Below are 27689 nucleotides of genomic sequence, written 5' to 3'. Positions count from 1 at the left end.
CTATTTTTATTTAGGGAATAGGTTTAGAGTATTTTTGTTAATGTCTTCCTTAGATATGTTTCTCTCCTGGTTTGTATCAATACAGGTAATTTATATTTGCTAGAAAGTTATCCATTTTTTCAAGACTTTATAGTTATTTCTCTATATTTTGCCTAATTTTTATTTTGTATTCTCCTAAACATCTGTGTTTAGATCTTACTAACATTGTATTCCTGTATCTTTGCCTTTTGCTCTTGTTTAGGATTCTCTGCTCTTTGTTTAGCTTTTTGGCTTTAAAATTTTTTGTTTTCCTCACTTTCCTTTGTCCATTTTTAAAAAGTAAATTTATGCATGTTTATGAAATTGAATAATCTAAAAGTCTAATAACAAGTTTAAAAACAAAACAGGTCCTTGCCCTACCCTTCTCAACCCATTTCTCACTCCCTCCACTTTTAAATCTTTTAGGTCTTTCTTCTGATATTTAGCTCCATATTTCAAAATAAATTGTGTATACTGCTATTTCTTGATTTTTCAGTTTGAGACATTATCTATAAATTCAAACTACCAAAGATGAGGTTGGGTAAACACAGAACATGCATTACATAAAGTCAAGATAATAGACACACAGATAGAATAACTCTAAACTACCACAGTACGTTAAGTTTTACCCTGATGTTATTTTTTCAGTTAGTGTGATGAGAATACAGAAGATCTCTATTAATGTACAAATGCATCATCTGGTAAACATTAGGGTGATCCAGAAGTTATTTTATTTTTGAATCCCTTCACTTAGATTACTTTATCAGGCAGGCACTGAGCTATATGGAATCCTAAAGAAGTGGGTGCATAGGATATGTAAATATTGATATGAACAAAAAGAAAATAGGTTCAGATTATGTGAACCTGTCCAGGGCTTGGTAAGGACAAAGGAGGGTGGGAAATTAGACATAGGAAGGAAGGCATCTTTCTTACTTTAAGGCAGACCAAAGACTACTTTTGACTGAATGAAATCTAAGCCTGAGGCATAAATCATGTTGCTTCCCTATTTGTCAAGCTAAAATGATACACAGACTGGTCCTCTTTTTTTGCCTTATTTTAAGCCTTACTTTGGATGCTACAAATGTATAAGAATCACAGTGTGATATAGGCATCTACCAGGGGCATCAATCTTTTCTATTCATTCTGCTAAGATAATAGATTTAAAGGATTTAAAGACTCAATTCTAATGAATCAATATTCAAACGGCTGAATTCCTCTTCTTCCTTTCCTGCTTGCTTCTAGTTTAAGCTGGCAAGACCACAAAGTTAGCAAAATTCTTCCTCGTTATTTATTCCAAAGGCAACATTTAAATTTATTCTTTGCTATAATGAGGCTTAAACTGGAGGGATTGAGAAAGAATGCTGGCTACAGAGTCCCAAGAGCAGGACTGCTTAATCAGATATCCTGGTCGATTTTAATTGAAAAACTTTGCCAACTTACTGTGGTAAAATGAGGGAACTTCACATCAAGTTATGTCTACAGAATTGTGATCTATTGTGAAATAAAAACATTATCTAATCAACTGCATGGGTTTGAATTAATTTTTTTTTTTTTTACTTTAAAAATCAACTTTGACAGATCAGAGTCAAGGAATGTTTTCATAATGGACACTTCATCCAAAGAAAATATCCAGTTATTCAGCAAAAATTCAATGCAACCTGTTGGGAAGCCTTCCTTTAAAACAGAATATCCCTCCTCAGAGGAGAAACAACCCTGCTGTGGTGAACTAAAGGTAACAAACAATTAAATGATAAACAACCATAAGTGGTTAACTAAAGAGATAAGAGAATTTGGTGGAGTCCATGCTCTCAGTTCTTGATCCAGTTATTTTCTACACACTATAGCTAGAGGTGAGAAATTTTTTCCACTTTAAAAAGTGACCTTAGATGCAATTTATGAAAACCACACTTTGCTGGGCAGTGAAAGCAATCTTTGCCTGACTATGTAGGTTAAATTACTAAATATTACTTTCCTGGCTCACTTGAATGCCCCTCCGAAACAGAAAGGAGAAAGGTAATGATATTCATTAAATATCTACCATGTACCAGATGTTATGCTATGCACAGTTGTAACATTTAATCTATGAAACATCCATATTATTTCCATTCTATAAATGAAAAATTTGACTTTCCTGGCCACAGAGTAAGGGACAGGGTTCCCTTTTAAATGGTGCTCAACGTGACTCCAAGTTCCTATACTTTCCTTGCATCAAGTATTCACTCAACAAATACATACTTTTTTTTTTTTCATATAATCTGCCTTATGGATACTCCATCACAAACCCAGGTCTAGCAAAACACACAAGCCAGATATCAAAAAGAATATATTTTTTCATTGAATAAGAATTTGAGTATGAATTTAACTTGAATATGAACTTAAACACAAAGAATAGTAGTTCTACTTTTTCAGTCTGTTATGTTCCCTGCTAGAACATTAACCATTGCTGTGAAATACACTTAATGAGTATTAGACCTGTGATAAGATGTTGAGTATTTGATTGATGGTTTTTGTTTTATTTTCTTACCTTTCAATGGCTCCTTCCTCTCTCTGCTTCCCCATGCAATGAATCTTCTTTTCAAAGCCAAGACATCTTTGAATGCCCTTTGGGGGAGAGGGGGAGAAAGGGTGGAATTCAACATACATTATGAATGAAAGTCTATTTGAATTTTTAGAACTCTACATGAGCTTGAGGTGGGAAGAAGCCTATTACTTTGCTTGAATGAAATCTTCAGTGGTAACAGGCTTGTTACCTGGTTTGTGGTTTGTGTTTCTGTCTCTCTGTTTAGTAAATTTCCAGTCATATGTCAGGCTGGAGTTAGACTAAGTGTGACCTGTCATATTTTTCAGGTGTTCTTGGGTGCCCTGTCTTTTGTTTACTTTGCCAAAGCACTGGCAGAAGGCTACCTGAAGAGCACCATCACTCAGATAGAGAGAAGGTTTGATATCCCTTCTTCACTGGTGGGAGTTATTGATGGTAGTTTTGAAATTGGTAGGTATTGCAGATGCCTGACTTTACTTTTTTTTTTTTTTTTGCGGTACGCGGGCCTCTCACTGTTGTGGCCTCTCCCGTTGCGGAGCACAGGCTTCGGACGCGCAGGCCCAGCGGCCATGGCTCACGGGCCCAGCCACTCTGCGGCACGCGGGATCCTCCCGGACCAGGGCACGAACCTGTGTCCCCTGCATCGGCAGGCGGACTCTCAACCACTGTGCCACCAGGGAAGCCCTGACTTTACTTTTAAGTACAAGGTTTCTAGGCACGACTAAATGACATCCTCACTGCATTCTGCTGTCTGCTAATATCAGACTCTATCTGTAAAATCTTATTTGGACAGAGTGTGCCATGGCCTTGTGCTACAGTATAGGCAATTTGTTCTCTCTGAGCAAACAGTAATTAACTTCCTGCCCCAGGTGTTCACTATTATATGACTCACACAAGTTTTCAAGCAGAGTGAGACTTCTCTAGGAGAGAGAGTGAGATGCAGCTGGTATTTTGAGTTAAAAGTATGCAGGAAATGTCCTTACAAAAGAGTTTTATATCCTGGAAGCCCTGTGATTCAAACTTTTCTAGAGCTTCAAAGAAGCTCTAGAAAAATATCTTGTAATGATTTAAGAAGAAGTTAAACTATAAAAGGGGTATTTCTGTCCAGTGGCCTAGAAAGAGGATGAAGGGATTCTATTAACAAGAACACTACAGCAAAACAGGCAATAAAAATTCTACTCTCCGGGTTCTTTGGTTATAGCCATTGACTGTACACTTTGAACTTGAAAAGACCAAGTGATTTTAGTCAGTTTTGGAAGTACTTTAAAGAGTGTAATCCCACTTAGCTTCCTGAGTTGATAAACTAAGGGGCTCTGATTCCTTCTTGAAGTAAACAAAATTAATAGTCTCTGTGGTCCTTCCTGCTTGTTGAGACTCAAATATATGCTATAGTAAAATCTCTAATGGCTCCAGGTTCAGCTTCACTTAAACCTTCAGAAGAGTGAAGGAATATATTTCAACTCTTCAACAATTACTATTCTAGTTCTGTTGGGCTGCACCCGCAGGCCAGCAAGCCCTGTGCTCGTCCAGCTTCAAGACCGAAGAAAGAGCCCAGAGTTAGCGACAGAAACATCAGTGGTTTAACGGATAGGGGGAACTTACACGTCTGAAGCAAGGTCCTGGAGCAACAAGCCACCGTGTGCGGCTGACTGCAGGCAGGACATGGCGGCAGTCTTCTCTCCCAGGGAGGAGGGGGAGATTACCAGTTATAGGGGGAATTGACTTCAGGTTGGCTCATTGGTTACCAGGGAAACCAGTAGGTGGCACGCCCCCTCACTGCCGCTTTGACAAGCTATCCTAGGGAGGTGTTCTGATCTAAAATTAGAACAGTCACTAGCTGAAGGGGCAAATATACAGGAAGGTTGGTAGTGTGAGTAGCGTGTAGATGAAGCAGGCACTGGTTGAGCAGGGAATGTACACAGAGCAAAAGAAGAGCCATCTTGGGTGGCCTGATCATACACGTTCATACTGTATATATCAGTTCTTACCCTAAATATCAGAGAAAGAATTAAAAGAGTGAATAGGTAACCTTTTACCTTCAGGCTTTTACTTCCCAAATCCATCTTTCAGCACCCTACCAGAAAAAGATTTCTTGGTTCAGTGCTAGTCAAACATTAATGTTCACGCAAATGACTGGACAATTGTGTTAAAATGCATAGACTGATTCTGTAGGAAGGGAAGTAAGATCCTGCATATCTAACAAGCTCCAATATGATGTTGATGCTATTCATCAATGGGCTGCACTTTGTGTAACAAGTTTCTAAAACACCTGATCATATCACTACCTTGTGTAAGCTAATTGGAGACACCTGGAGAGTTGATTTATTCCTTGATGACTGCCCTGCCTACAACCCTAAATGGAATGAAAGTCCATGGAGAGTCAAGGTAAGGGTAACACTGCATCAGAAGAAACAAGTATGAAGAGGAAGCTGGGTGCAGATCAAAAGAATAAATCAGACTTACAGAAAGAAGAAGAAATGAGCAGACAGAAAATTACATATGAAGTGATTCATTGATTATTGCTCACTCTAGATCATAGTATAAAAACATTTTGTAGCTGAAGAGACTTGGGAAGAATCTGGTCCAAATTTTTCTTAGATTCCCAGACCCCAATGCAAAACTTGAGAGGGTCTATATTTAATACAGAGTACTAATGTTGCACAGGAAGTAAAAAAAGGGCCCTGAGTCTAAATTCATATTAATTCTTCCAGACCATTCTAAGGATAGAAATTGTTTATTGGATTAGATGCAATAAAAGTCCTCTGACTTCCATTGCAAAACTTTATCCCAAATATCACAGGTTTGCTCTAGTTATTTGCAATCCCTAGTTTTCCAGAAAAGTGGGTATCCTGACCATAATTTTAATTTACTCCTTTTGCCTCTCTTCATATTTCTTCCTTCCAGAGCTCTGGACCCATTCCCACCCTCTGTCTCTAGCTTTAAATTCTTCTATTTTTTGCAGAACAATTTCATTTATCCTTTGACATCAATTGGCATTATCATCTAACATCTGCCTACTGGATACTCAATTTCTTCCCAAGTAAAGTATTTTCTTGTAACAAGGACTCTTTCTCCAAAAATGACAGAGAGTTTCCAAGAAAATAAAATGTTTTCTTATCAAGACCTACTAATATTTGCAGATATTAATTCTTTGTTTCAAATATTTTTCCATGTATTTTCTTCTAAATATTTAAAACTTTTGCCTTTTACATTTTAGTATTTAGTCAACTTGACATAGATGTTTTTAGATACACTGTGTTTTGTTTGTTTGTTTTATAAATTTATTTATTTTTGCTGTGTTGGGTCTTCGTTTCTGTGTGAGGGCTATCTCTAGTTGCGGCAAGTGGGGGCCACTCTTCATCGCGGTGCGCGGGCCTCTCACTATCGCGGCCTCTCCTATTGCCGAGCACAGGCTCCAGACGCGCAGTCTCAGTAGTTGTGGCTCACGGGACTAGCCGCTCCGCGGCACGTGGGATCCTCCCAGACCAGGGCTCGAACCCGTGTCCCCTGCGTTAGCAGGCAGATTCTCAACCACTGCGCCACCAGGGAAGCCCAATACACTTTGTTTTTTAAGGCAGTTTGGGGTTCACAGCAAAAGTGAGCAGAACGTACAAAGATTTCCCATAAACCCCCTGTCCCCACACATGCACGGCCTCCCCCATTATTAACATCCCTCACCACAGTGGTACATTCATTACAGTTGATGACCTACAGTGATACCTCATTATCATCCACAGTCCAGAGTTGACGTTAAGGCTCACTCTTGGTGTTGTATACTCTGTGGGATTGAACAAATGTGTAATGACATGTATCCACTATTATAGTATCATACAGAGCACTTCTAATGCCCTAAAAATCCTCTGTGCTCTGCCTATTTATCCATCCCTACCCCCTACCCCTTGGTAACCACTGATCTTTTTACTGTCTCCATAGTTTTGCCTGTTTCAGAATGTTATACAGTTGGAATCATACAGTATGTAGCCTTTTCAGATTGGCTTCTTTCACATGGCAATAAGCATTTAAGGTTCTTCCATGTCTTTTCATGACTGGATAACTCACTTCTTTTTAGCACTGAATAATAATCTATTTCTGAATGGACCTTAGTTTATTTATCTATTCATCTAGTGAACTTCTTGATTGCTTTCAAGTTTTGGCAATTATAAAGAAAGCTACTGTAAACATCTGTGTGTGCAGATTTTTGTGGGGACATAAATTTTCAACTCTTTTGGGTAAATACAAAGGAGCATAGTTGCTGGGTCTTATGGGAAGAATATGTTTAGTTTTGTAAGATACCACCAAATTGTCTTCCAAAGTGGCTGTACCATTTGGAATGAGAGTTCAACAATAAATGAGAGTTCTTGTTGCTCCACACCCTCAGCAGTATTTAATGTTTTGGATTTTGGCCATTCTAATAGATATGTAGTGGTGTTTCATGGTTTCTTAATTTGCAGTTTCCTGATGACATACGATGCTGAACATCTTTTTGTGTGTTTATTTGCCATCTGTGTACCTTCTTTGGTGATCTGTCCATCGAGGTATTTGGTCCATGTTTTAAACAGGTTGTTTGTATTCTTATTGTTGGGTTTTAAGAGTTCTTTGTGTATTTTGGATAACCGTCCTTTATCTGATATGGCTTTTGCAAATATTTTCTCTTGGTATGTGGTTTGTCTTTTAAGTCTCTTAACATCATCTTTCATAGAGCAGAAATTTTTAATTTTAATAAAGTCCAGCTTATCAATTTTTTCTTTCATGGATTGGGCTTTTGGTGTTGCATCTAAAAAGTCATCACCAAACCCACGGTCTTCTAGGTTTTCTCTTATGTTATCTTCTAGAAGTTTTATAGTTTTGCATTTTACATTTAGGTCTGTGATCCATTTTGAGTTTATTTTTGTGAAGACTGTAAAGTCTCTGTCTAGATTCAGTTTTGTTGTGTTTTTTTTGCATGTGGATGTCAAGTTCTTCCAGCACCATTTATTGAAAAGACTACTTTTGCTCTATTGTATTGCCTTTATTCCTTTCTCAAAGACCAGTTAACTGTATTTATGTAGTCTGTTTCTGGGCTATCTATTCTGTCCCATGTATCTATTTATCTATTCTTTCACCAGTGTCACACTGTCTTGATTACTGTGACTTTAGAGTATGTCTTGAAATTGGGTAGTGTCAGTCTTCCAACTCTTGTTTTTCTGCAATATCTTGTTGGCTATTCTGGGTATTTTATTTGTCCATAAAAACTTTAGAATCAGTTTGTCACTATCCACAAATAACTTGCTGTGATTTTGATTAAGATTGCATTGAATGCATAGATCAAGTAGGAAAGAAATGACATCTTGACAATACTGAGTCTTCCTATCCATGAACATAAGATATCTCTCCATTTATTGAGTTATTTGATTTCTTTAGTCAGAGTTTTATAGTTCTCTTCATATAGATCTTGTACATATTTTGTTAAATTTATACTTATTTCATTTTAGGGGGTGCTAATGTAAATGGTATCATGTTTTTAAATTCCTGCTTTTCACTGCTGACATATAGGAAAGTGATTGACTTCTGTGTATTAACCCTGTATCTTGCAACCCTGCTATAATCATGTATTAGTTACAGGAGTTCTTTTGTTAATTCTCTCAGATTTTCTACAAAAATGGTCATGTCTTATGGGAACAAAGCTAGTTTTATTTCTTCCTTCCCAATCTGTATACCTTTATTTCCTTTTCTTGTCCTATTGCATTAAGTAGGACTGCCGTACAATATTGAAAAGCAATGGTGAGAGGAGATAGCCTTGCCTTGTACCTGATCTTAGTGGAAAAGCTTTGAATTTCTTACCATTAAGTATGATATTAGCTGTAGTTTTTGGTAGTTTTTTTTTTTTAATCAAGTTGAGGACATTCCTCTCTCTTCCAAGTTTATGGATTTTTTTTTCTTTTTTTTTTAATCATGATTGGTTGTGGAGTTTTGTCAAATGCTTTTTCTGCATATATTGATATGATCATGTGATTTTTCTTCTTTAGCCTGTTGATATGATGGATTACATTAATTGATTTTCTAATGGTGAACCAGCCCTGCAAACCTGGGATAAATCCCGCTTGGTCTTAATGTACAATTATTTCTCCATATTGTTGGATTTGATTTGCTAATATGTTGTTGAGGATTTTTGCACCTATGTTCAGGAGAGATATTAGTTTGTTGTTTTCTTTTCTTGTAATGCTTTTTCTGGTTTTTGTATTAGGGTAATGTTGCACTTGTAGAATTAGGAACTGTTCCCTCTCTATCTTCTGAAAGAGATTGTAGAGAATTAGTATAATTTCTTCATTAACTGCTTGGAAAATTCACCAGTGAATCTACTTGGACCTGGTACTTTCTGTTTTGGAAGGATATTAATTATTGGTTCAATTTCTTTAATAGATATATTCAGATTAACTGTATCTCCCTATGTGAGTGTTGGCAGATTGTGTCTTTCAATTTGAATTCCTCCCTCCCATCCTTTGTATCACTGCTATTATTCATTTTATTTCACTTATACATAAGCAAACATGCATACATAAGAATACATCATTGAACACATTTTTGATATTATTATTTTGAACAAACTGTTATCTGCTAGATCAAGTAAGAATAAGAAAAATAAGTTTTAAATTTACCATCACTTATTTCTTCTCTGATGCTCATCCTTTCTTTATGTAGATCTGAGTTTCTGAATTTTATTATTATTTTTTTTCTCTGAAGAGCTTCTTTTAACATTTCATGAAAGGCAGGTCTACTGGAAACACATTTCCTCAATATTTGTCTGAGAAAGTATTTCTTCTTTGCTTTTGAAGGATAACTTCACACGGTACAGAACTTTAGGTTGGTGGGGGTTTTTTCTCTCAATGCTTCAAAATTTTTTTCTACACTCTTTTCTTGTTTGCATGGTTTCTGAAGAGAAATAAGATGTAATTCTTATTTTCCTCCTCTATAAGTAAGGTGAGTTTTCTTTTTTTATAAATTATCTCTTATATTTGATTTTCTGTAGTTTGAAAATTATATGTCTAGTTTAGATTTTTTGGCATTTATCCTGCTCATTGTTCTCTTAGCTTCCTGGATCTGCGGTTTGGTGTGTGATATTAATTTGGTAGAAATTCTCAATCGTCATTATTTTAAATATTTCTTCTATTCCTTTGACTCTTGCTTCTCTTTCTGGAATTCCCATTACCTGTACGTTATGCCTCTTATAGTTCCATGTCCTTGGATATTCTGTTCTGTTTTTTTTTTCCAGTCTCTTTTTCTCTTTGCTTTTAAGTTTTGGTGTTTTCTATTGATACATCCTCAAGCTCAGAGATTCTTTCCTCAACTGTGTCCAGTCTACCAATAAGCCTATCAAAGGCATTCTTTATTTCTGTTCCCATGTTATTGTTCTCTAGCATTTTTTTTTATCTTTCTCAGAATTTCCATCTCTCTGATTTACATTGCCCATTTGTTCTTGCATGCTCTTTAGTTTTTCCATTAGACCTCTTGACATCTTAATCACAGTTGTCTTAAATTTCTAGTCAGACAACTCCAAAATCTCTGCCATGTCTGGTTCTGATTCTTGCTGTCTCTCCAAAAAGTTTTTCTTTTTACTTTCAGTATGTCTTATAATTTTTTCCTTCATAGCCAGAAATGATGTACTGGGCAAAAGGAACTGCTATAAATAGGCCTTTAGTAATATGATGGTATTGTGTGAGGGAGAGAAAGTATTCTATAGTCCTATGGGTCTCAGGCTCTTAGTGAGCCTATGCCTCTGGACTGTGAACTTCAGATGTGCTTCTCAGTCCCCCTATCCCTCATTGATGGGACAGGATAGCTAGAACAGCTGAAGTTGGGTATTTCCCTTCCCCCAGGTCAGTTGGGCTCTGATAATGCCCCAGTAGGTTAGACTCTGGTTACTAGTTTCCCCTAAAAGCAGACTTTCTTAAGAAAAACAGAGTGCTCCGGTGTATTTCAAAATGGTTTCCTTTCCCCTCCCCATGCTGCAAGCACAAAAGTTTTATTCTCCAATATTCACTGTGAGAACCTAATTGAGCTCCTGAAGTAAAACTCACAAAAGAGTGTGTGCCCTCAATCACTGGGTCCCTCTGGAGTTTTTATCTCTCAGAATTGCTGATGCTGAGCCTCCTGTCAGTTATAGTTCAGGTTTTTCTTACCATAACGCTTGTTCCCAAGGAGATTTATTGTTGTGGATTTCTGTTCCAGCTGGCCACAATTCTCTGCACTTGCCTATTGGTCTCCAATTTTGGGGACAGCAGTTTGCCCTATGACCCCATCTTTCTGACAGATCTAAGAAGAGTTGTTGATTTTTCAACTTTTTACTTGGTGTTAGGATAAAGTGGATACTGCTAGCTTCTTACATGCTGGACCAGAAAAGGCATATCCTTAAAATACAATTTTTTTAAATACAAAGTCAGGTAGCAATCTCTTTATATTATTGTAACGAATTGTCCAATCAGTACTAATTCAATATATACTTAACCCAGTTATTTGCAATACCCTCTTTATCATATATTAACTTATCACTTAGGTGTAAATCTTTCCGTAAGTCTGTTGATCCCTGACTCAATACAAGACTGTCTTCTTGATTAATAGTTTTATAATTAGCTCTGTTACTAGGTAGGAAAATTTCCAACTTTTCCATCAAATTTTTTCTTGGCTCTACTTGGAATAGTTTCCTGAAACATCCAATTTTGGTTTGACTGAAATTGCATAGAATTTATATATCAAATCAGATAACTGAAATTTTATGTTATGAGTCTTTCCATCCAAGAACATGGTATATATCTCAATTTAGTTATTCTTTTATATAGCTTTCAGTATTATATTTATAATCTATAAATATACTACTTATATTTTGTTAGATTTATTCCTACATATTTAAAGTTTTTGTTGCTATTGTGAAAAGAATTTTTGTTACATTTCTTATTTAGTAATTCCTGGAATACTGGAAGAGTATTAATATCTAATGTTATACATATACAGCAGTCTTGCTGAATTTATGTTAATTTTAATTGATTGTCTATAGATGCTGTAGAGTTTCCTGAACAATCATATTGTCTGAAACAGAAGACAACTGTATATCATCCTTTCCCATTATTAGATTTATTATTTCTTGTTCTTGCCTTATTGCACTGGGCTCAGTACTATGTCCAATAGAAGTAGTGACAGTGGGCATCCTTCTCTTGTATCTTAACTTAATGAAAATACTTTAAAAATTTCACCATTAAACAATATCTGTGCTGTGCAGTTTTTTTTGTTTTTTTTTTTCCGGTACGTGGGCCTCTCACTGCTTTGGCCTCTCCCGTTACGGACGGAGCACAGGCTCTGGACGTGCAGGCTCAGCAGCCATGGCTCACGGGCCCAGCCGCTCCGCGGCATGTGGGATCTTCCTGGACCGGGGCACGAACCTGCGTCCCCTGCATCGGCAGGCGGACTCTCAACCACTGCGCCACCAGGGAAGCCCTGCTGTGCAGTTTTGATAGATACAGTTTAAAAGTTAATTTGCTCAGATTTTTTCTTATTATAAATGGTTAATTATATTAAATGTTTTACATCTCTCAAGATAACCATGGAATTTTTCCTCTTCCATTATTTAATATAGAGCTTTAATTAGTAGATTTGTTTCTTATTTGGTGGTACCCTTGCACTCCTAGAATAAACTGCATTTGGTCTCTTCTTTCATTGTGCTTGTCTAGTTTGAATTGCAAGGGTATATTGGTCTTATAGCATGAGCTGGGTAGCCTTCTTTTCTGTTATCTGAAGTACTGTGTGTGGGTGTGGGGAGAGAAAGAGAGAGAAAAAGAGGAAGAGAGAAAAAGAGAAAGTCTAGTACTTGAAAATTTGATAAAATGTATTTGTAAACCTCTCTGGACCTGTTGTCTTTTTCAGAAGTTAGTGATAGTAGATGTGAAAGAATATTGATATCCAACTTGATTTTTTAAAGATTATACATCACTATTTATTTCCTAAGTGTATCTTCTGAGAACTCAGAAAAGATACTAAATAAAGGAAGCAAAAACTTCTACAGACATCACAGAAGCTCAAATGGTATTATGTAGTGTTTGGCATACCCACTAATGTAACACAGAAACATCCTGTAAACATGAGTCCTTTACTGTGACATGTTGGTGGTATGGGAGTTGGGGAGGGAGATACTGGTGGTGGTGGTGGGGACACATTACCTATAAACTGAAAGTCAACTTTCACTTCAGTTTGGTTTATTTACTGTGACACATTAGCAAAACTATAGACATAATTATCAATATGGTACAAAATTTCTTCTACTAAGTACTTAAATGCCAAATGAGAAATTTCATACTCAAGTTTTTTTGATATGCAAATTCAAAAGAGCTTAATTCTTCCTGGAGCCATAAAGCCTGGAGCCACTGTAGCCTAGAGCAAGCTTTTTTCACTATTGCTATTGCCCTCAAGGTTACAAAAATTGCTGCTCTTTTTGCACTTGACTAAAGCTGGCAATGTGAATAAACAGTAGTACATTAGATGATTGCTTACAGATGTAAGGAAACTACTCTTTCTGGAAAATTGAAAACATTGAGAACGTCAAAGCAAGGCCACCCAACAGCCATCACAATCAATTGCTGGAGAATTGTTAAGTTTTACTTTATCTAACACCACAGTCCTTAAAAACTAAATATTCCAAATGCAAATAGCTAAAACTTTAAAGCCCCTTGAAATCTAAGACCCTAAGCAATGTTTATCAAAGCATGTTCCAGGAACCATCTCTGTCAACACATTTGACCTAGTATTAAAAATGCAGATTTCTTGGCCTGCATCCCTCTCCCCAATCCATGAAATCAGAAACTGTTGAGAGCTGTCAAGATTCTGCATTTTTAATGTTTCCATTTCCCCCACCACTCCTTTCCAGTAATTTTTGTGCACAGCAAGGCATTAGAAAATCTTCCTTAAAGGATGTTTAATCAGTTAACACCATCATCAACTAAAAGTAATTTATCATATCCTTCACTAGAGATATTTTAGAAAGGCTTAAGTCCCACCTTCAAAAAAACGTATTCTTTATTTTTTTTAAAAAGAGATGGGTATAATTTATGGAGACTTTCTATTTTATAAAATTTGTATTATGAGCATACATTGAGTTTATATAACTGATGTATTTCTGAAGTTATGTGGAGTAATTTTTATTTGTATTTTGAATCATATTTTTATAAAAATTATATAAATATGCATTTCATAATTTGATTTCATTTAAAGTGAGGTACAGTTGTGTTTGTTTTTTCTTTCGGAAATATCAGCTAAAGCAATACTATATGATGTATGTTTCAAGAGCGAATGGGAAACCAATAGAAGTTTTAATAGAAAATGTGAACAAATGAAGAGTAATACAGTTTACTTCAAAATCACCAAGGAAAATTTCAGAGAACAACTAAAGGAAGTCTTCTACAATTTGATTTACTGATAAAACACTTTAAATGGACACATAATTAAGGTGGATGAAAACAAGGTAGAAGGGTTGTTTATCAAAATATCAATATTTTGATAAAAGGATGAGATGACTGAAATAATGAATCTGAAGACAGTTCCAGTCATCTCAGATTAAAGGAAAGAAAGACAAATGATGGGGAAGATGGTGGGAGATGGTTTAGTCAAAACAAAACATTGCCAAACCTGCTATAGACATTCATTCATTTAGTTATAGTCATTTAGTTATGCTGATGACTTTTTCTAAGTTGTCTAACTTATGAACATTTTATTCTTTTCCCCAAAGGAAATCTCTTAGTTATAACATTTGTTAGCTACTTTGGAGCCAAACTTCACAGGCCAAAAATAATTGGAGCAGGGTGCCTAATCATGGGCGTTGGAACATTGCTCATTGCAATGCCTCATTTCTTCATGGAGCAGTAAGTCTAAAGCAAACATCTTTTTCTTGCCTTAACAAACAACTGCATGATGATTACAATTAATTATTTAAATTTAAGAAAATAACTCCTGTCTTAAACCATGATAATTTATATCTTATTTTTATTACATCCACTTTGGGCAAAATTTCAAAATGCTAACAATTTCACTTATGATTTAATAATCTGTAAAAATTTTTTTTCAATATACTATGTATTTATGTCAACAAAATTTAAAGGGAAAATTTCACTATTATGCCTTCTTTCAAATGCTTTAACTTAGATGTGGAGGCAAAATATATAAGTAAAGAGAAAGTAATAAATTATGTGGTAAATGTCAAATGAGTGTCAAAGGGGTAATAAATGAATGCTACAGACAGTATGCTGGATCATGGTACAATTGACTGGCAGATCATTGACTTAGGGATACATGACCAACTGAAATAACTATACGATGTTCAAATATTATCTCATAGAACTTTCTCAGTGGAAGTGGGGGTGCTTATATTCTTTAACCCTGAAGTTTACTGTTGATACTTTTGTTAGTTCTTGCATACAACTTTAGTATTTCCAAAGATTTTGTCGTATCATTTCACCTTTACAACAACCTGTGAGGCAGGAGAGCATATTTTATCTTTTTTAAATTTTAGAGCTAAGGACCATGACCTAGAGAGTCTGGTGACCTTCTCGGGGTTAGGTGTCTTCTAATTATAGAACTGGATTCTTAAAACCAGCATTAGGACTTCTTCACACATATATATGTTGCTTCTCCTCTATGGTCGCCCATTGTCTACTGAGCCAAGTGACTACCAAGAGGTTTTAAAGCAAGAGAATGTTTTAGGAAATTATATATCAAGTAATTCTTTGATGACTGTCCACTCTAGACCATCATACCATGACATTTGAGATCTGGAGAGACTTAGAAATGATCTGGTCCAAACTTTTTCTTGGATTCCCAGGTCACTTATATAATTTGATTTTGACTTCTGTGTCCAATCTGTAAAGATCACAGAATCCTCTGTGTGGGATCTTTCCTACCTATTTGGGTGGTTTCTCTGGCCCCTTTGTCTTTACATGAAGAGGGATCTGTGGCTTCAAGACTTCTGCCTACTCTTTGGACACCTATCTGGCCTCCTTTCCACAGGGCAGAAGTTTCCTTAGATCACTGAGGTTATGCAAAGGTGTTATATGTGGCCAGTGGGTAAGGAGGAGACAAAGGAGAAGGCTGAGGAAAAGGGTCTCCAATCCACCTAACTCCTGACTGATCCATAGCTGTGTTATGTGTTCTAGTCATTGAACTTCCATGCAACAGTTCGCTCAGAGTGGGGGAAAAGAGTTCCACTACTAAAAATATTAAAATTTCAAAGTAGGTTCAGAGGCTAGATAAATCCTTGACCCTTGACCTAACTCATTCTGCAGTGCATCAGTAGCTCTTCTACATGAATTTGGGCATGTCATCTAACCTTCCTAGGCCTCAGTTTATAATACCTTAAAATAGGTATTACAGGTATTAAAAATAATACTTAGCTTGTAATGTTGTTGCAAATATTAAATGGAATGACACAGGTAAAATGCTTACCAAGTTTCCTGACATAACTAGGAGTTGTGTCATTCTTGTTGTGTGTTGTTTTCAACCCTCCTCAGATAATTAAGCCAGCTGGTTTCAACCAGAGATAGCAATGAGTTGTCTCAAAGGTGTTGCATTGAGATTAATAATAGTGTTACTTCAAGTTGATGACAAATATAACGTACTAATAAAGAAAACCAGAAGGAGAAGTATAGCTAAGAGAAGCCAGACAGGCTAGTGCTGACAAAGGGTGCCAAACAAACACAGATTCTTATCAACCACCTTTTATATGCTGAAAGATATATTTGTTCATTTATTATTTAGTGTCTGCCATTTGTCTGGTACTGTGCCAGGTAATGGGGAAAAAACAAAATGAAATAAAACAAAAAAAAACCCCATACACAGTTCTTTCCTTCATGAAGTTTGCTGTCTACTGAGGATTACTACAATAACTTCTTTCCAACCTTTCACAGCATTAGTCACTAACTGGGTACTTATCCAAAATGTAATTTTTGTTCTGTCAATGAGGAGTGTACTCTGTCTGCCTAGCAGACATACCCTCAATGTGCAACTAAACATAATATTAATTATAGATATCAATTATTGAGGGACTACCCCCAACAGACTGTGTTCAGCCTTATGTGTGTTAGTTCACCTAACTCATGAATTTTTTTAACATCTTTATTGGAGTGTAATTGCTTTACAATGGTGTTAGTTTCTGCTTTATAACAAAGTGAATCAGTTATACATATACATATGTCCCCATATCTCTTCCCTCTTGCATCTCCCTCCCTCCCACCCTCCCTATCCCACCCCTCTAGGCAGTCACAAAGCACTGAGCTGATCTCCCTGTGCTATGTGGCTGCTTCCCACTACCTATTTTACGCATCTAACTCATGAATTTAATAAATATGTATTGATCATTGTTCTAGGTAACGGGGATAGAATAGTGACAAAAATCTCTGCTCTCATGGATCTTACTAGGAAGAGACAGATAATAAATAAACAGACAAATAATGAGATATGCCAGAAATGTTAAGTGCTACAGAGAAAAATAACCCAGGGAGACATATAAGAGTGTGCAGAGCGTTGCAGTTTAAAGTAGGGTTTTCAGGGGATGGCTCACTGAGATGGTGACCTTTGTGAAGGGCTGAAAGAGATGAGGAGACAGCCATACAGACATCTGGGGAAGAAGATTCCAGGCTAAATGAACAGTGAATGGGACATTCCTGCAGGAGGAGGGAGTCAGGCATGTGGTCTACTGCAGGGATGAGCAAGGGGACAGTGTGAGGGGGTACAGAGGAGACGTCAAGGTTGTATCTCAAACTCTGATGGACACTGGAATCACCGGAGGCTCTTGGTAAAATGTAGATTCTGATTCAGTAGCTCTGGGGTTGTACAAATTAGCATGTACAAATCTCAGCCTGTTGCTCAGATATAAAAGAAATATATTTTTCCCCCAAACTCAACTTGATTTCTGCGTTCAGCCCCTTTTCATCAGAATGGCAAAAACGTAATCTCAGTCAATTTGTCCCTAACCTCTATCCATGTTCCCAGGGGTTGCTTACATTGCAGGGAGCTTTACATGATAGTAAAGGAGAAGATTGTGGGAGGGGAGGTCTTGGTGTTATCAGTAGTCCTCTGTCAGCTGATGCTGCTGGTCTGCAGACCACACCTCGGGTAGTAAGGACACAGATCATTGCAAAGACTTTACCTCCTCAGAATGGGATGGGAAGACAGAGGAGAGTTTTGAGCAGAATGGCACAATCTGACTTTTTTTTTTTTTTTTACGGTACGCGGGCCTCTCACTGTTGTGGCGTCTCCCGTTGCGGAGCACAGGCTCCGGATGCGCAGGCTCAGCGGCCATGGCTCACGGGCTTAGTTGCTCCGCGGCACATGGGATCTTCCCGGACCGGGGCACGAACCCGTGTCCCCTGCATCGGCAGGCAGACTCTCAACCACTGCGCCACCAGGGAAGCCCCCTGCCATATTTTTAAAGGGACACAGTGACTACAGATTGGGAAAATAACTCCGGAGGGGCAAATGGGAAAGCAGAGAGACTATTTAGGAGGCTACTGTAGAACTTCACGCATATTGTCAGTCGGGGTTGGAAGCCAGGTCAGAACTAATATCCCTGATTTAAAATCATTTATACCATTGGTCCCCTGTTCAATTGTTTGTCTCATCCAATAGAACCTAAATAGGCACAGACCATATCTATAATCCCCATTTTACAACTAAGGAAAACGAAATTTGGAAAGGTTAATTGCTTTTTCTCAGTGTCATAGATAGTAATTAGTGACACAGGCGGCACTTACATAAAATTCTATTTATTCAAAATCTAAATAATTATGCATGCAGCAGTTGCCTTTTGATAGATTAAACTGAAAGCTCAAGTAATTAAAAATTTTCAAAATACTACATAATTGCTATTGACAGTCATCTTAAAGAGTCTTTAGGCATTATAATAGTCTCTGGTATTATATTTAAAATTATATTTACCATGATTTTAATACTAAATGCTCTCCTCTGTAGCTAGAAATTAAAAAACAGTTATCCTCATTAAGTGGTTCTTAACCAATTTTGGTCAAGGACCCATTTTGATAAAAGTGACAAAAACTATGAACCTCTTCCCTTAAATACTCACATACATACAAAAATGTTCTTACTTTTCCAGTGGGGTTCATAGACCCATTGAGGTGTAGGTTATGCAACACTGATAATAAGGTAACTGACTTATCAATCTGAATATATTAGTAACTCAATACATCTTGTCCCTATCACGCTGAATAGGTTTTTACTATTGATATTTCAAACATCACTATGATTATTAGCCTTTAGTCACATAGTGCCTGAACAAAATGAGAATCAAGGTGATGTGATGTCCTTGTATCAGGTACCTCTACTCTGAAGGGTGCATGTAGGGCAAAGAAATTGGCTCCTCAAGGATAATTTGAGAGGGAGTATGGCACTGGGGGGCCGTAGATAGAATGATCGCAACCCTACCATTCGGCACTGGCTCTTCAATCCAGCTGCTATGGTAACCTTATAAACAGAGGAAAGGGTGAAATTAGAAATAACTTAGAGCCAGATTAATAAACTGAAGAGGAAAAGGATACCATCTAGAAAAATGGTTCAAAAAGCCCATGTATCATGATCAGTTCTCTAGAAACCACATTTCAGGTGTTCTACTACATTTACAACTCTAAGTACAGTGTGCCAACGGCCATGATTGTTAAATTATTGCTTTTAGAGATAATCATGATTTTATGAAAGGTTGGATATTTTTTCACCAATCGAGTAGGTGATTACAGTCATTATTTTATATTAAAATGAGCCTCTCTAAATCATTCTTTTATTTTCTTTCATGACACTGGGTAATTGGTTCAAATATGGTGTAATATCTGTGAACTAAATGCTGGTTTGGTTTAGTGATTCAGATTCTGCAAGAGCTATAAACTCAACCAGGTCCCCTACTGAGTCAAGTAGTACACATACAATATTTTTAGCATGATGTTAAATGAGCTCGTAGTAAAGAAAATGCTTTTTTTATACAGGTACAGATATGAAAGGTATTCTCCCTTCTCCAATTCCACTTTCAGCATCTCTCCATGTTTCCTGGGGTCAAACAGTCCATTACCAATCTCAGTTATGGAAAAATCACAATCCAAAATAAATAATGGTAAGATGATTATTTTTTACTTGACTAAACAAGCTCTTTTGAAAGACGTTACAGGTGCTTTAATATGAACAAAAAGTATCTATGTGATTTTTTGCTGTCAAAAGCTTTACTACTTAAGTTGAGATATTATAGTGCCATAAAAATTCCTAGAATATAAAGCAGAGATGCGATCCTAAGAAAATATGCAGACAATCAAATATTATGGAAAGATGGGGCATTAACTGCTGGTGACTGAGCAAAGCTTCCAGTGGTTCCAAACAAGGCACGCTGTGAAACAGGGTAAAACTAGTTCAGCATGTACAAACCTCAGCCCGTTGCTCAGATATAAAAGAAATATATTTTTCCCCCAAACTCAACTTGATTTCTGCGTTCAGCCCCTTTTCATCAGAATGGCAAAAACGTAATCTCAGTCAATTTGTCCCTAACCTCTATCCATGTTCCCAGGGGTTGCTTACATTGCAGGGAGCTTTACGTTATAGTAAAGGAGAAGATTGTGGGAGGGGAGGTCTTGGTGTTATCAGTAGTCCTCTGTCAGCCTAAATATCTAAAATCCCTCTGGCTACAGAGTTTGTTCATACATGTCATCTTGGGGTCATCTTATGTCCATGTTCGTGTCCTTTTTAGCACAGTGGCTCTCTCTGATGCAAAAGTGACCATCATGGAAACATGGAAATAATTCTGCTTTCCACACAAGAGAGGATTTGGGGAATTTCGTTAGCATATCCAGAATTCCACATGGCTGACCCATACTGCAAAGCAAGGCTATGTGTGGGCCACCCTTGGGAGCATGGGAACCATCTCTTCTGTGTTACTCTAGGCATTGGAAACCCTGTGAAGAGGCAGGGGCAGGGATGCCTAGCTATACTGTGCAGCCATCTCATCTTCAGGATCTTGCTACCTCCCTGAGTTCTTCCTGGCCACAGTGGCACAGGTTCTCTTCACTCATGGAGTCCATGAATCTACCCACAGGTGTCTGCTATGTCTCTGGGGTGCTGCACTGGCAGGTGCTCAAATCCTGTCTCCATAGCCTTTTAGCATAAATATGCTCAACACCTCCTCCCCGCCACCCTCATCTTACTCCCTACCCCTAGGCTGGGGAATCCATTTCTACAGAGGCAGTGTATCACCTTCTTTATATACCTGCTACTCATCTAAATCTTTTATCTACACCATAAAACCTTTTCACTCCCCTAACATCCTCATTAATGCTTCCTTCTGAGATGTCCTTTTCCTGGTCAATGAACCTGAGAAGTCTGGCTGTTTGAATGAAGGGAAGGGCCAAAAGATTAAAAGAAATATTGAAACATGAGGGGTGAAAATGGGGTGATCATAAACATGTAAACAAATGTACCCTGTCATGCTATATGAAAAGAAAGCATTCTAGAAGAAAAAGCAAATGTGAAAAAAGGTAATAGGTAAATTCAGGAGGGCATACAAAAATCAATGGATGAGAACAGAGGGCTTGTTTATAGAAGAATATAATGGACAGTAAGTTTAATTCAGGTCCATATAAAGAGGCAAGGAGATGAGCTGAAGAATTTGGACTTTCACCTGTACACAGTGTAGAGTCACTGAAGATATTTTATTTTGTTCTTGGTTCTGACAGTCAGGGGAGAGACATGGTATAAGTGACAATACAACTAGTCAGGAAATACTTAAGCCTTTAATGTTAAAAAGAGAGGCATAGGATTTAGGGTGGGGAATGAAAATTTTTTAATGTAAAGAGACGAGTTATTAGGCAGGTCCAGAGTCTAAGACTCACAACTCATCCTTTTCTTTCCTTTAGATGAGATCCTGCTCCCTTAAAGTCATAGATTTATGTGGATATTAGACATAGTGGACACAAGGCTTATCCTAAAGAGGTTCGTGGGGTAAATAGAGGACTCTTCTCAAAAATGCTTTGCGCACAAACCCCATTTCACCCAAATACTCTAGAACAGAGCTCTCCACGGGAACTTCTGTGATGATGGAAATGTTCTGTATCTATACTGTCCAGTACAATAGCTATTAGTTGCACGAGACTACTGAGTACTTGAAATATAGCCAGTGTGACTGAGAAATGGAATTTTAATTTCATGTAATTTTTATTAATTTAAATTTCAATAGCCACATGTGGCTTGTAGTCGCTGTACTGGAATGCACAAAGCTAAGGTGTCTACACGTATCTACAAGACTCCTCTACCAACAAGCATAGAACCCCACAAATGTCAGGGCTGGAACTGACATTGGAATCAATTTTTTTTTTTTTTTTTTTTTGCGGTACGCAGGCCTCTCACTGTTGAGGCCTCTCCCGTTGTGGAGCACAGGCTCCGGACGCACAGGCTCAGCGGCCATGGCTCACGGACCCAGCCGCTCCGCGGCATGTGAGATCTTCCCAGACCGGGGCACGAACCCGTGTCCCCTGCATCGGCGGGCGGACTCTCAACCACTGCGCCACCAGGGGAGCCCTGGAATCAATTTTTAAAAAGGAGTCCCCATTATATTTTGGGGAGTGGAATAGAAATCCAGAGAAGATAAGTGAAAAATCCCTGGTCACTTGGCTACATTTCTAGAAGAGGCAGAATCAGAACTAAAAGGAACATGACTACATAGTAATCTTTTCTGTCAGAGTCTGACTCACCTGTACAAAAGCGCTCATCCCAGTTCTTCATAACCCATACTTTACCTTCAAAAATCACTTTCAAGGTTACTAGAGGAGAAGATATCTCCTGCCTCATAGGATTATTAGCAGAATTCAATTTGAAAATGTCTGCAAACCACTTAGCCCAGTGCCTTGCTTTCCACACAAGAGAGGATTTGGGGAATTTCGTTAGCATGTCCAGAATTCCACATGGCTGACCCAGAAGTGGTGATTTCTTTATAGGTGGTTAATATTATTGCTTTTATTAAAGTCACCAAACTCTTCAAAGTATATTTAATTTATTATATGGGAGTAATTATTCTACTTCACATGTTCATATTAAGACATGACTTTTATGAAAGCATTTTAAAATTGTTAGCTTTGAATTTCCCTCTAAAAATACTGTCAAAAGGTTCTTTTTGTTGGAATAGTTATACAACTGAGGCATATAAGGTTTTAACTTTTTATATGAATTTGTTTCTGAAACGTGAGCCCTTAACATGGCCATTCACTATCAAACAATTATAACTGTAGGCAATGATGTTCAAATTTGAAGTATCAACCATATAAAATTTTGAATTTCAGATAAAACTTGTTCAGCAATAAAATTACAAGTGATTTCTGTTGCAAAATAGAAAAGTGTGAAGATTAAGGTGAGAAAAGCCTTGTTCAAATTTTTGTATTTTGTCCCAGACAGGATATTGAATGTTACTGGAGTGCAGAAATTCAAAGAATTCATTATAAATATGAAATAAAAAGAAAGAAAATAAGAAATAAGGGGACAGGAACAAGAAGCAATAGATTTCCTTGTTCTCTGGGGGATTTACACTGCCTAAAATATCTTGCTCAAACTCCTATCAAATTAGGTTTATGGCAAATTTCACTTCTGCATTCTAATGCAACTTTAGGACAACTTGTAGACATGCTGAATAAATGTTTAACTTCGATAGTGATTGAATTTCAACCTCATTTGCTTTCCTTTCAAGAATGTGAAATTGATGCCAGCTCCTCCATGTGGGCTTATGTCTTCCTGGGGAACCTTCTTCGTGGCATTGGAGAAACTCCCATTCAGCCTCTAGGCATAGCCTACCTTGATGATTTTGCTAATGAGGACAATGCGGCTTTCTATATTGGTAATGTCCACCTCATTCATCTTCTTGGGATACAGGGTACCTGGTTTTCTCAACTTCATTCTCAACTAAATAGGGTGTGGAAGGTTTCATACTTCATATCCAACTCCTTTATTCAGTTCGCATTTTTCTGAAGTCCACACTGAGGATTTGGATAGCGAAGGAACTTCAGTTAGAAGGACCTATTGCATTAGGGAAAGAATATCAGATTAAAAGTAAATATCTGTGAGCTCAGCTGCTGTGATATATGACTTGTGCAAGTATCTTCATGGATACAGAAGAAGGACAAGAGCAAGGCCTGAGCCAACCATACGTCTGGACAGGCCCCAGCAGATAAACCAGCAGCTAAAATCACAAAACCCAAAATACAGCAAACTCCAAAGGTAAACGAATGGAAGCAGTATTTATCGAGTGCCTCTTATGTCTCGGAAGCTAAATTTGTTCTGTTTCATACATTAGTCTTGATTTTGGGGGTTCTGACCTTTTGAGAGTCTCACCCTCAGAGACAGAAGGACAAGATTTAAATTCATTGAGGGGGCTGTAGGTAGGTCCATGGTATGGTTCTGCCCTGGCTACTCACACAGAACTCCAGAGGTCTCTGATGATATCCAAGCATGCTGTAGTTAAAAACAGGGCACCAGTTCTAATGGAAAACTGTAGCATAGATTAGGACCTAGAATTGGAACAGAAGCCCATGGCACATGCTAGGCAATTACTCTGGGGACCAGAGGAAAGATTGCAGCCAAGAGATGCACACAGGCATCAGGGTGTCCCCGTCCTGTCCAGGAGCTCAGAGCCTGCTCACTCTGCTTTGCCCTCTCTTCTATTCTGAAAAGGATCTGGTAACTGCTATTTACTCCTCCAGTTAATTTAAATCACTCTCCCAGGGATATGTGTGTAAGCTCAGTGATGAAATGAAAGGCAGATGGGAGATATTTTTCAAGGAAGAGCAATCTTTCTGGTTACTAGAAATGGTGTCATTTGGGAGATCTGCTCCACCAGCCTGTTAAAGCTGCCCAGGTGGGTCATGAGCGTTCCAGAGGACACCTCTCCCCTCTCCCAAGTCTAGCTCCTTTGCTGGCTGCATAGTTACTGCACTTGCAGATGGTCCCCCAGAAGCTCTGAATGCAAGCACATTTCATTAACATGGAAGAAATCAATTTTAATGTCAAAACAAGTTTTATGTTTAACTGACCATAAAAGGTTTTTGAAAGACTGTCAAAATAGTATAATTCTGATTTTTATCACTAGGGGGAATCTAATCCTAGGGAGTAAAATTTGCTCCATTTGGGGAAATTAACTTCTTCAGAGTCTTAGTGTTACTTTCTTACTAAGAGATAATTAATGCCTTAAAAACGTTCATCCTTCTTCCAACACTGAGGAGGACTTGGTTTCCGATTCAATGAGGCTGAAAAATTGACAAATCTAGCACACTTAAGGGAAGAGTTGAGGAAACATTTTCAGTGACTAACTGAATCTTATGCACATTTCTTGTTTAAAAACGACTTTACAAGAGCAAAGAAATTGCATTTTTTTTTTTTTTTTTTGGTGCAGGGTGTGTGCAGACGGTTGCAATTATAGGACCAATCTTTGGCTTCCTGTTAGGCTCATTATGTGCCAAACTGTATGTTGACACTGGCTTTGTAAATCTAGGTAAGGGAGTTTATTTCTATTTATTCATTTACTTTATTTAGTTACTGTAATTTTTTAATAGGAATAGTATAGAAAATATCAAGTTGCCTTTTTATAAAATGACAGGATGGTAGTCTTTCATAAAGTGGAAATAATCCATGGAAAACTTATTACTGATACAATCATCACACATGATTATATGTGTATGGAATATGAAAAATAGGTGGTGATTAGAACCGGATGACCCATAGTTTGTTATTCGGATGTATTAGTTTCCACTTCTGGTCTCCCAGTTCAAAGGCATTCCAGCTTAGTTAAGACTAACAACTGTGGTTACTTGTTGGCTCTTGTTGGTTTCAGGTGAATCAACATTTACTGCAGTCGCATCAATTGATAACATATTTCTGGACTTGTCAGAAAGGCCAAAGATTGAAAGTCTTCTGGCAACTAAAATTTCCTTATTTAATGTACGAGTCTTTTTTAGTAGAAGGAATATTATAGTGAGACTAACTTTCCTTCTGGGCGAATGCTTGTGGAGGGAATAAATGGAGGCCTCATCTTTCCATAGTTATTAATTTGTTTCTTTCCTTATATAAGATGTAGTCCCTTGACACAGATAAAATTCATCTGGTTTTTTTAAAGACACCCTAGAAAGCAGTTAAAAAACAAGAAAACAAGTTTCATTTTTACAAATTCTGGAATTGCATTGTCATTAGTGTGTATTATAAATGATTATCGTGTGTTAAAAAAGAATGCAAAACTCTTGGGCTAGTTGTTCTTTTTTAATCAAATAAGCTGGAATACACATTCCAAAAATTTTATTCATTTATTCATTATTACTACCAAATTTATTTCACATCTACTCTATCTCAAGTGATGTTCTACCACAGCGAACAAGATATTGGGCTGGCCAAAAAGTTCGCTCGGCTTTTTCTGTAAGATGTCATGGAAAAACCAGAGTGAAATTTTGGCCAACCTAATAGTTGTGTTCCTTTACTTCATGAAGTTTAAAATCTGGTCGTGGAGACTGATATACATAAGAAAGTGTTGGTGTGATGAGTGGTACAGAGAAAAATTGTGAAAGGGAAGCAATGCACATGCAGTGGTAAACTAGTTAAAACACTGTAGTGAGTATAACGTAGTACCAATTGAGCCTAGTTGTCAAAGGAGTCTCATAGAATGTTGTAGAGGTAGAGTATAATAATATGTTTCATAGGTTCTTATATAGCAAAAAAAAGCTTGATTTGGTTAAAAAACTTTGTCAATGCTTACTTTTTAGTCAAATAAGAAATAGTATCAAAAATAAAATTTTATGATGATTAGATATTGATGTTTTAATTACATATACAAATCTTGCTTTGGACCTAGAATAGCTCTGAAGTATTCTTCAATTATCATTTAATAAATAACATTCTGAGTGGCTCAGACTAGATTTGGGCCAGAGGGCATAGGGCGTAACTTTTTCTTCCAGTAAAGTCTTAGACAAACATTCAATATGTAAATCAGATGAAAGTGGTACTCATGTGGGGTAGCTGGCAGAAGGTTTGAAGCCCTCATAATTCTTTCTCACATGTTGCTTTTTTCCTGTCATGGGTCCAGACAGAAGCCCAGAGCAGAGTGAGACCCCTTCCAGTATGCAGACTCTATACTTTTAATCAAAGAAACAAAAGGAGAAATAATCATGCTCTGAAAACACCCTCTTTCCTTCAAAAAGCAAGATAACAATAATGTTCAGATTAGAAAAGGTTATCATGTATGAATTATTAGGTATTTTTATGATGTGATAGAGGTAACATTTGGATTTTTTTTTTAAAAAAAGAGGACCCTTCAACACACTAGCTTTGCTGTATATGCTCTTTGGCCACCCTCTCTCTTTTTCAGATCATATAACCATCACCCCAAAGGATCCACAGTGGGTGGGTGCCTGGTGGCTTGGCTATCTAATAGCAGGAAGCATAAGTCTGCTGGCAGCTGTGCCTTTCTGGTATTTACCAAAGAGTCTACCAAGACCCCGGAGCAGAGAGGATTCCAATTCCTCCTCTGAGAAATCGAAGTTTATTACAGATGATCACACAGACTACCAAACACCTCTTGGAGAAAAAGCAAAAATCATGGAAATGGCAAGAGGTGAGCCAGATTCTCCTTGATTTTGAAACATTTTCCATTTTCCTGTTGAAACTTTATAGGCGATCTATAAATAATACCCCTCTCTCCACTTCATGTGTTCAGAAAAAACTGAGAAACTGTACAGGAAGCAGAGATGAAGATTATGAAAAGGTCAGCTTTATTACTGGGAAACTGATTGAAGAACTTGACCCAGAGTCTTGGTAACCTTCTTTGCTGCTGACCCCACCTTTACACTTCCTCAGTGTAGACCTTGCAACTGCCCCTCCCTGAGAGGGCTGTTTCACATTCACCTGGGTGGACAGAAAAGAGTGAATCTTCAGGGCTTGTGGCCTTTTAACAGATGGCATCCACCCACTTGAAAATGTGCTCCAGTGCATGTGTTCCACTAGTGATCAAAGGAGTGTGGCATATGGCCAAAGGTCAGACATGTTCTAGCGAATACCCTCCACATGGAAAAGGGTGGCCATGAGAAAGATTGGTCCCCCTCAACTGGCCCAG

General features: G+C 37.5%; 1 protein-coding gene across 12 annotated transcripts in view; it reads left to right on the top strand.

Annotated features, from left to right (window-relative positions):
- Positions 1-27689, top strand: part of SLCO1C1 (solute carrier organic anion transporter family member 1C1) — a 58535-nt gene that overhangs the window by 8716 nt on the left and 22130 nt on the right. For 10 of the 12 annotated variants that reach the window (XM_030841345.2, XM_070046397.1, XM_060305998.1 and 7 more), the window contains exons 2-8: positions 1597-1750; positions 2866-3007; positions 14304-14436; positions 19558-19682; positions 23289-23435; positions 24987-25085; positions 26946-27191. In XM_030841345.2, the coding sequence (XP_030697205.1) occupies positions 1622-1750; positions 2866-3007; positions 14304-14436; positions 19558-19682; positions 23289-23435; positions 24987-25085; positions 26946-27191 (1021 nt within the window). In that variant the 5' untranslated portion in view covers positions 1597-1621. The remainder of the gene's footprint in view (positions 1-1596; positions 1751-2865; positions 3008-14303; positions 14437-19557; positions 19683-23288; positions 23436-24986; positions 25086-26945; positions 27192-27689) is intronic. The other 2 variants (XM_060305996.1, XM_060305999.1) reach the window with 2 other exon arrangements.

Source organism: Globicephala melas, chromosome 10 (genome assembly GCF_963455315.2).
Source record: "Globicephala melas chromosome 10, mGloMel1.2, whole genome shotgun sequence".
Classification (NCBI taxonomy): domain Eukaryota; kingdom Metazoa; phylum Chordata; class Mammalia; order Artiodactyla; family Delphinidae; genus Globicephala; species Globicephala melas.
Note: the sequence above shows the minus strand (reverse complement) of the source record. Positions and strands in the feature narration are given on the sequence as shown.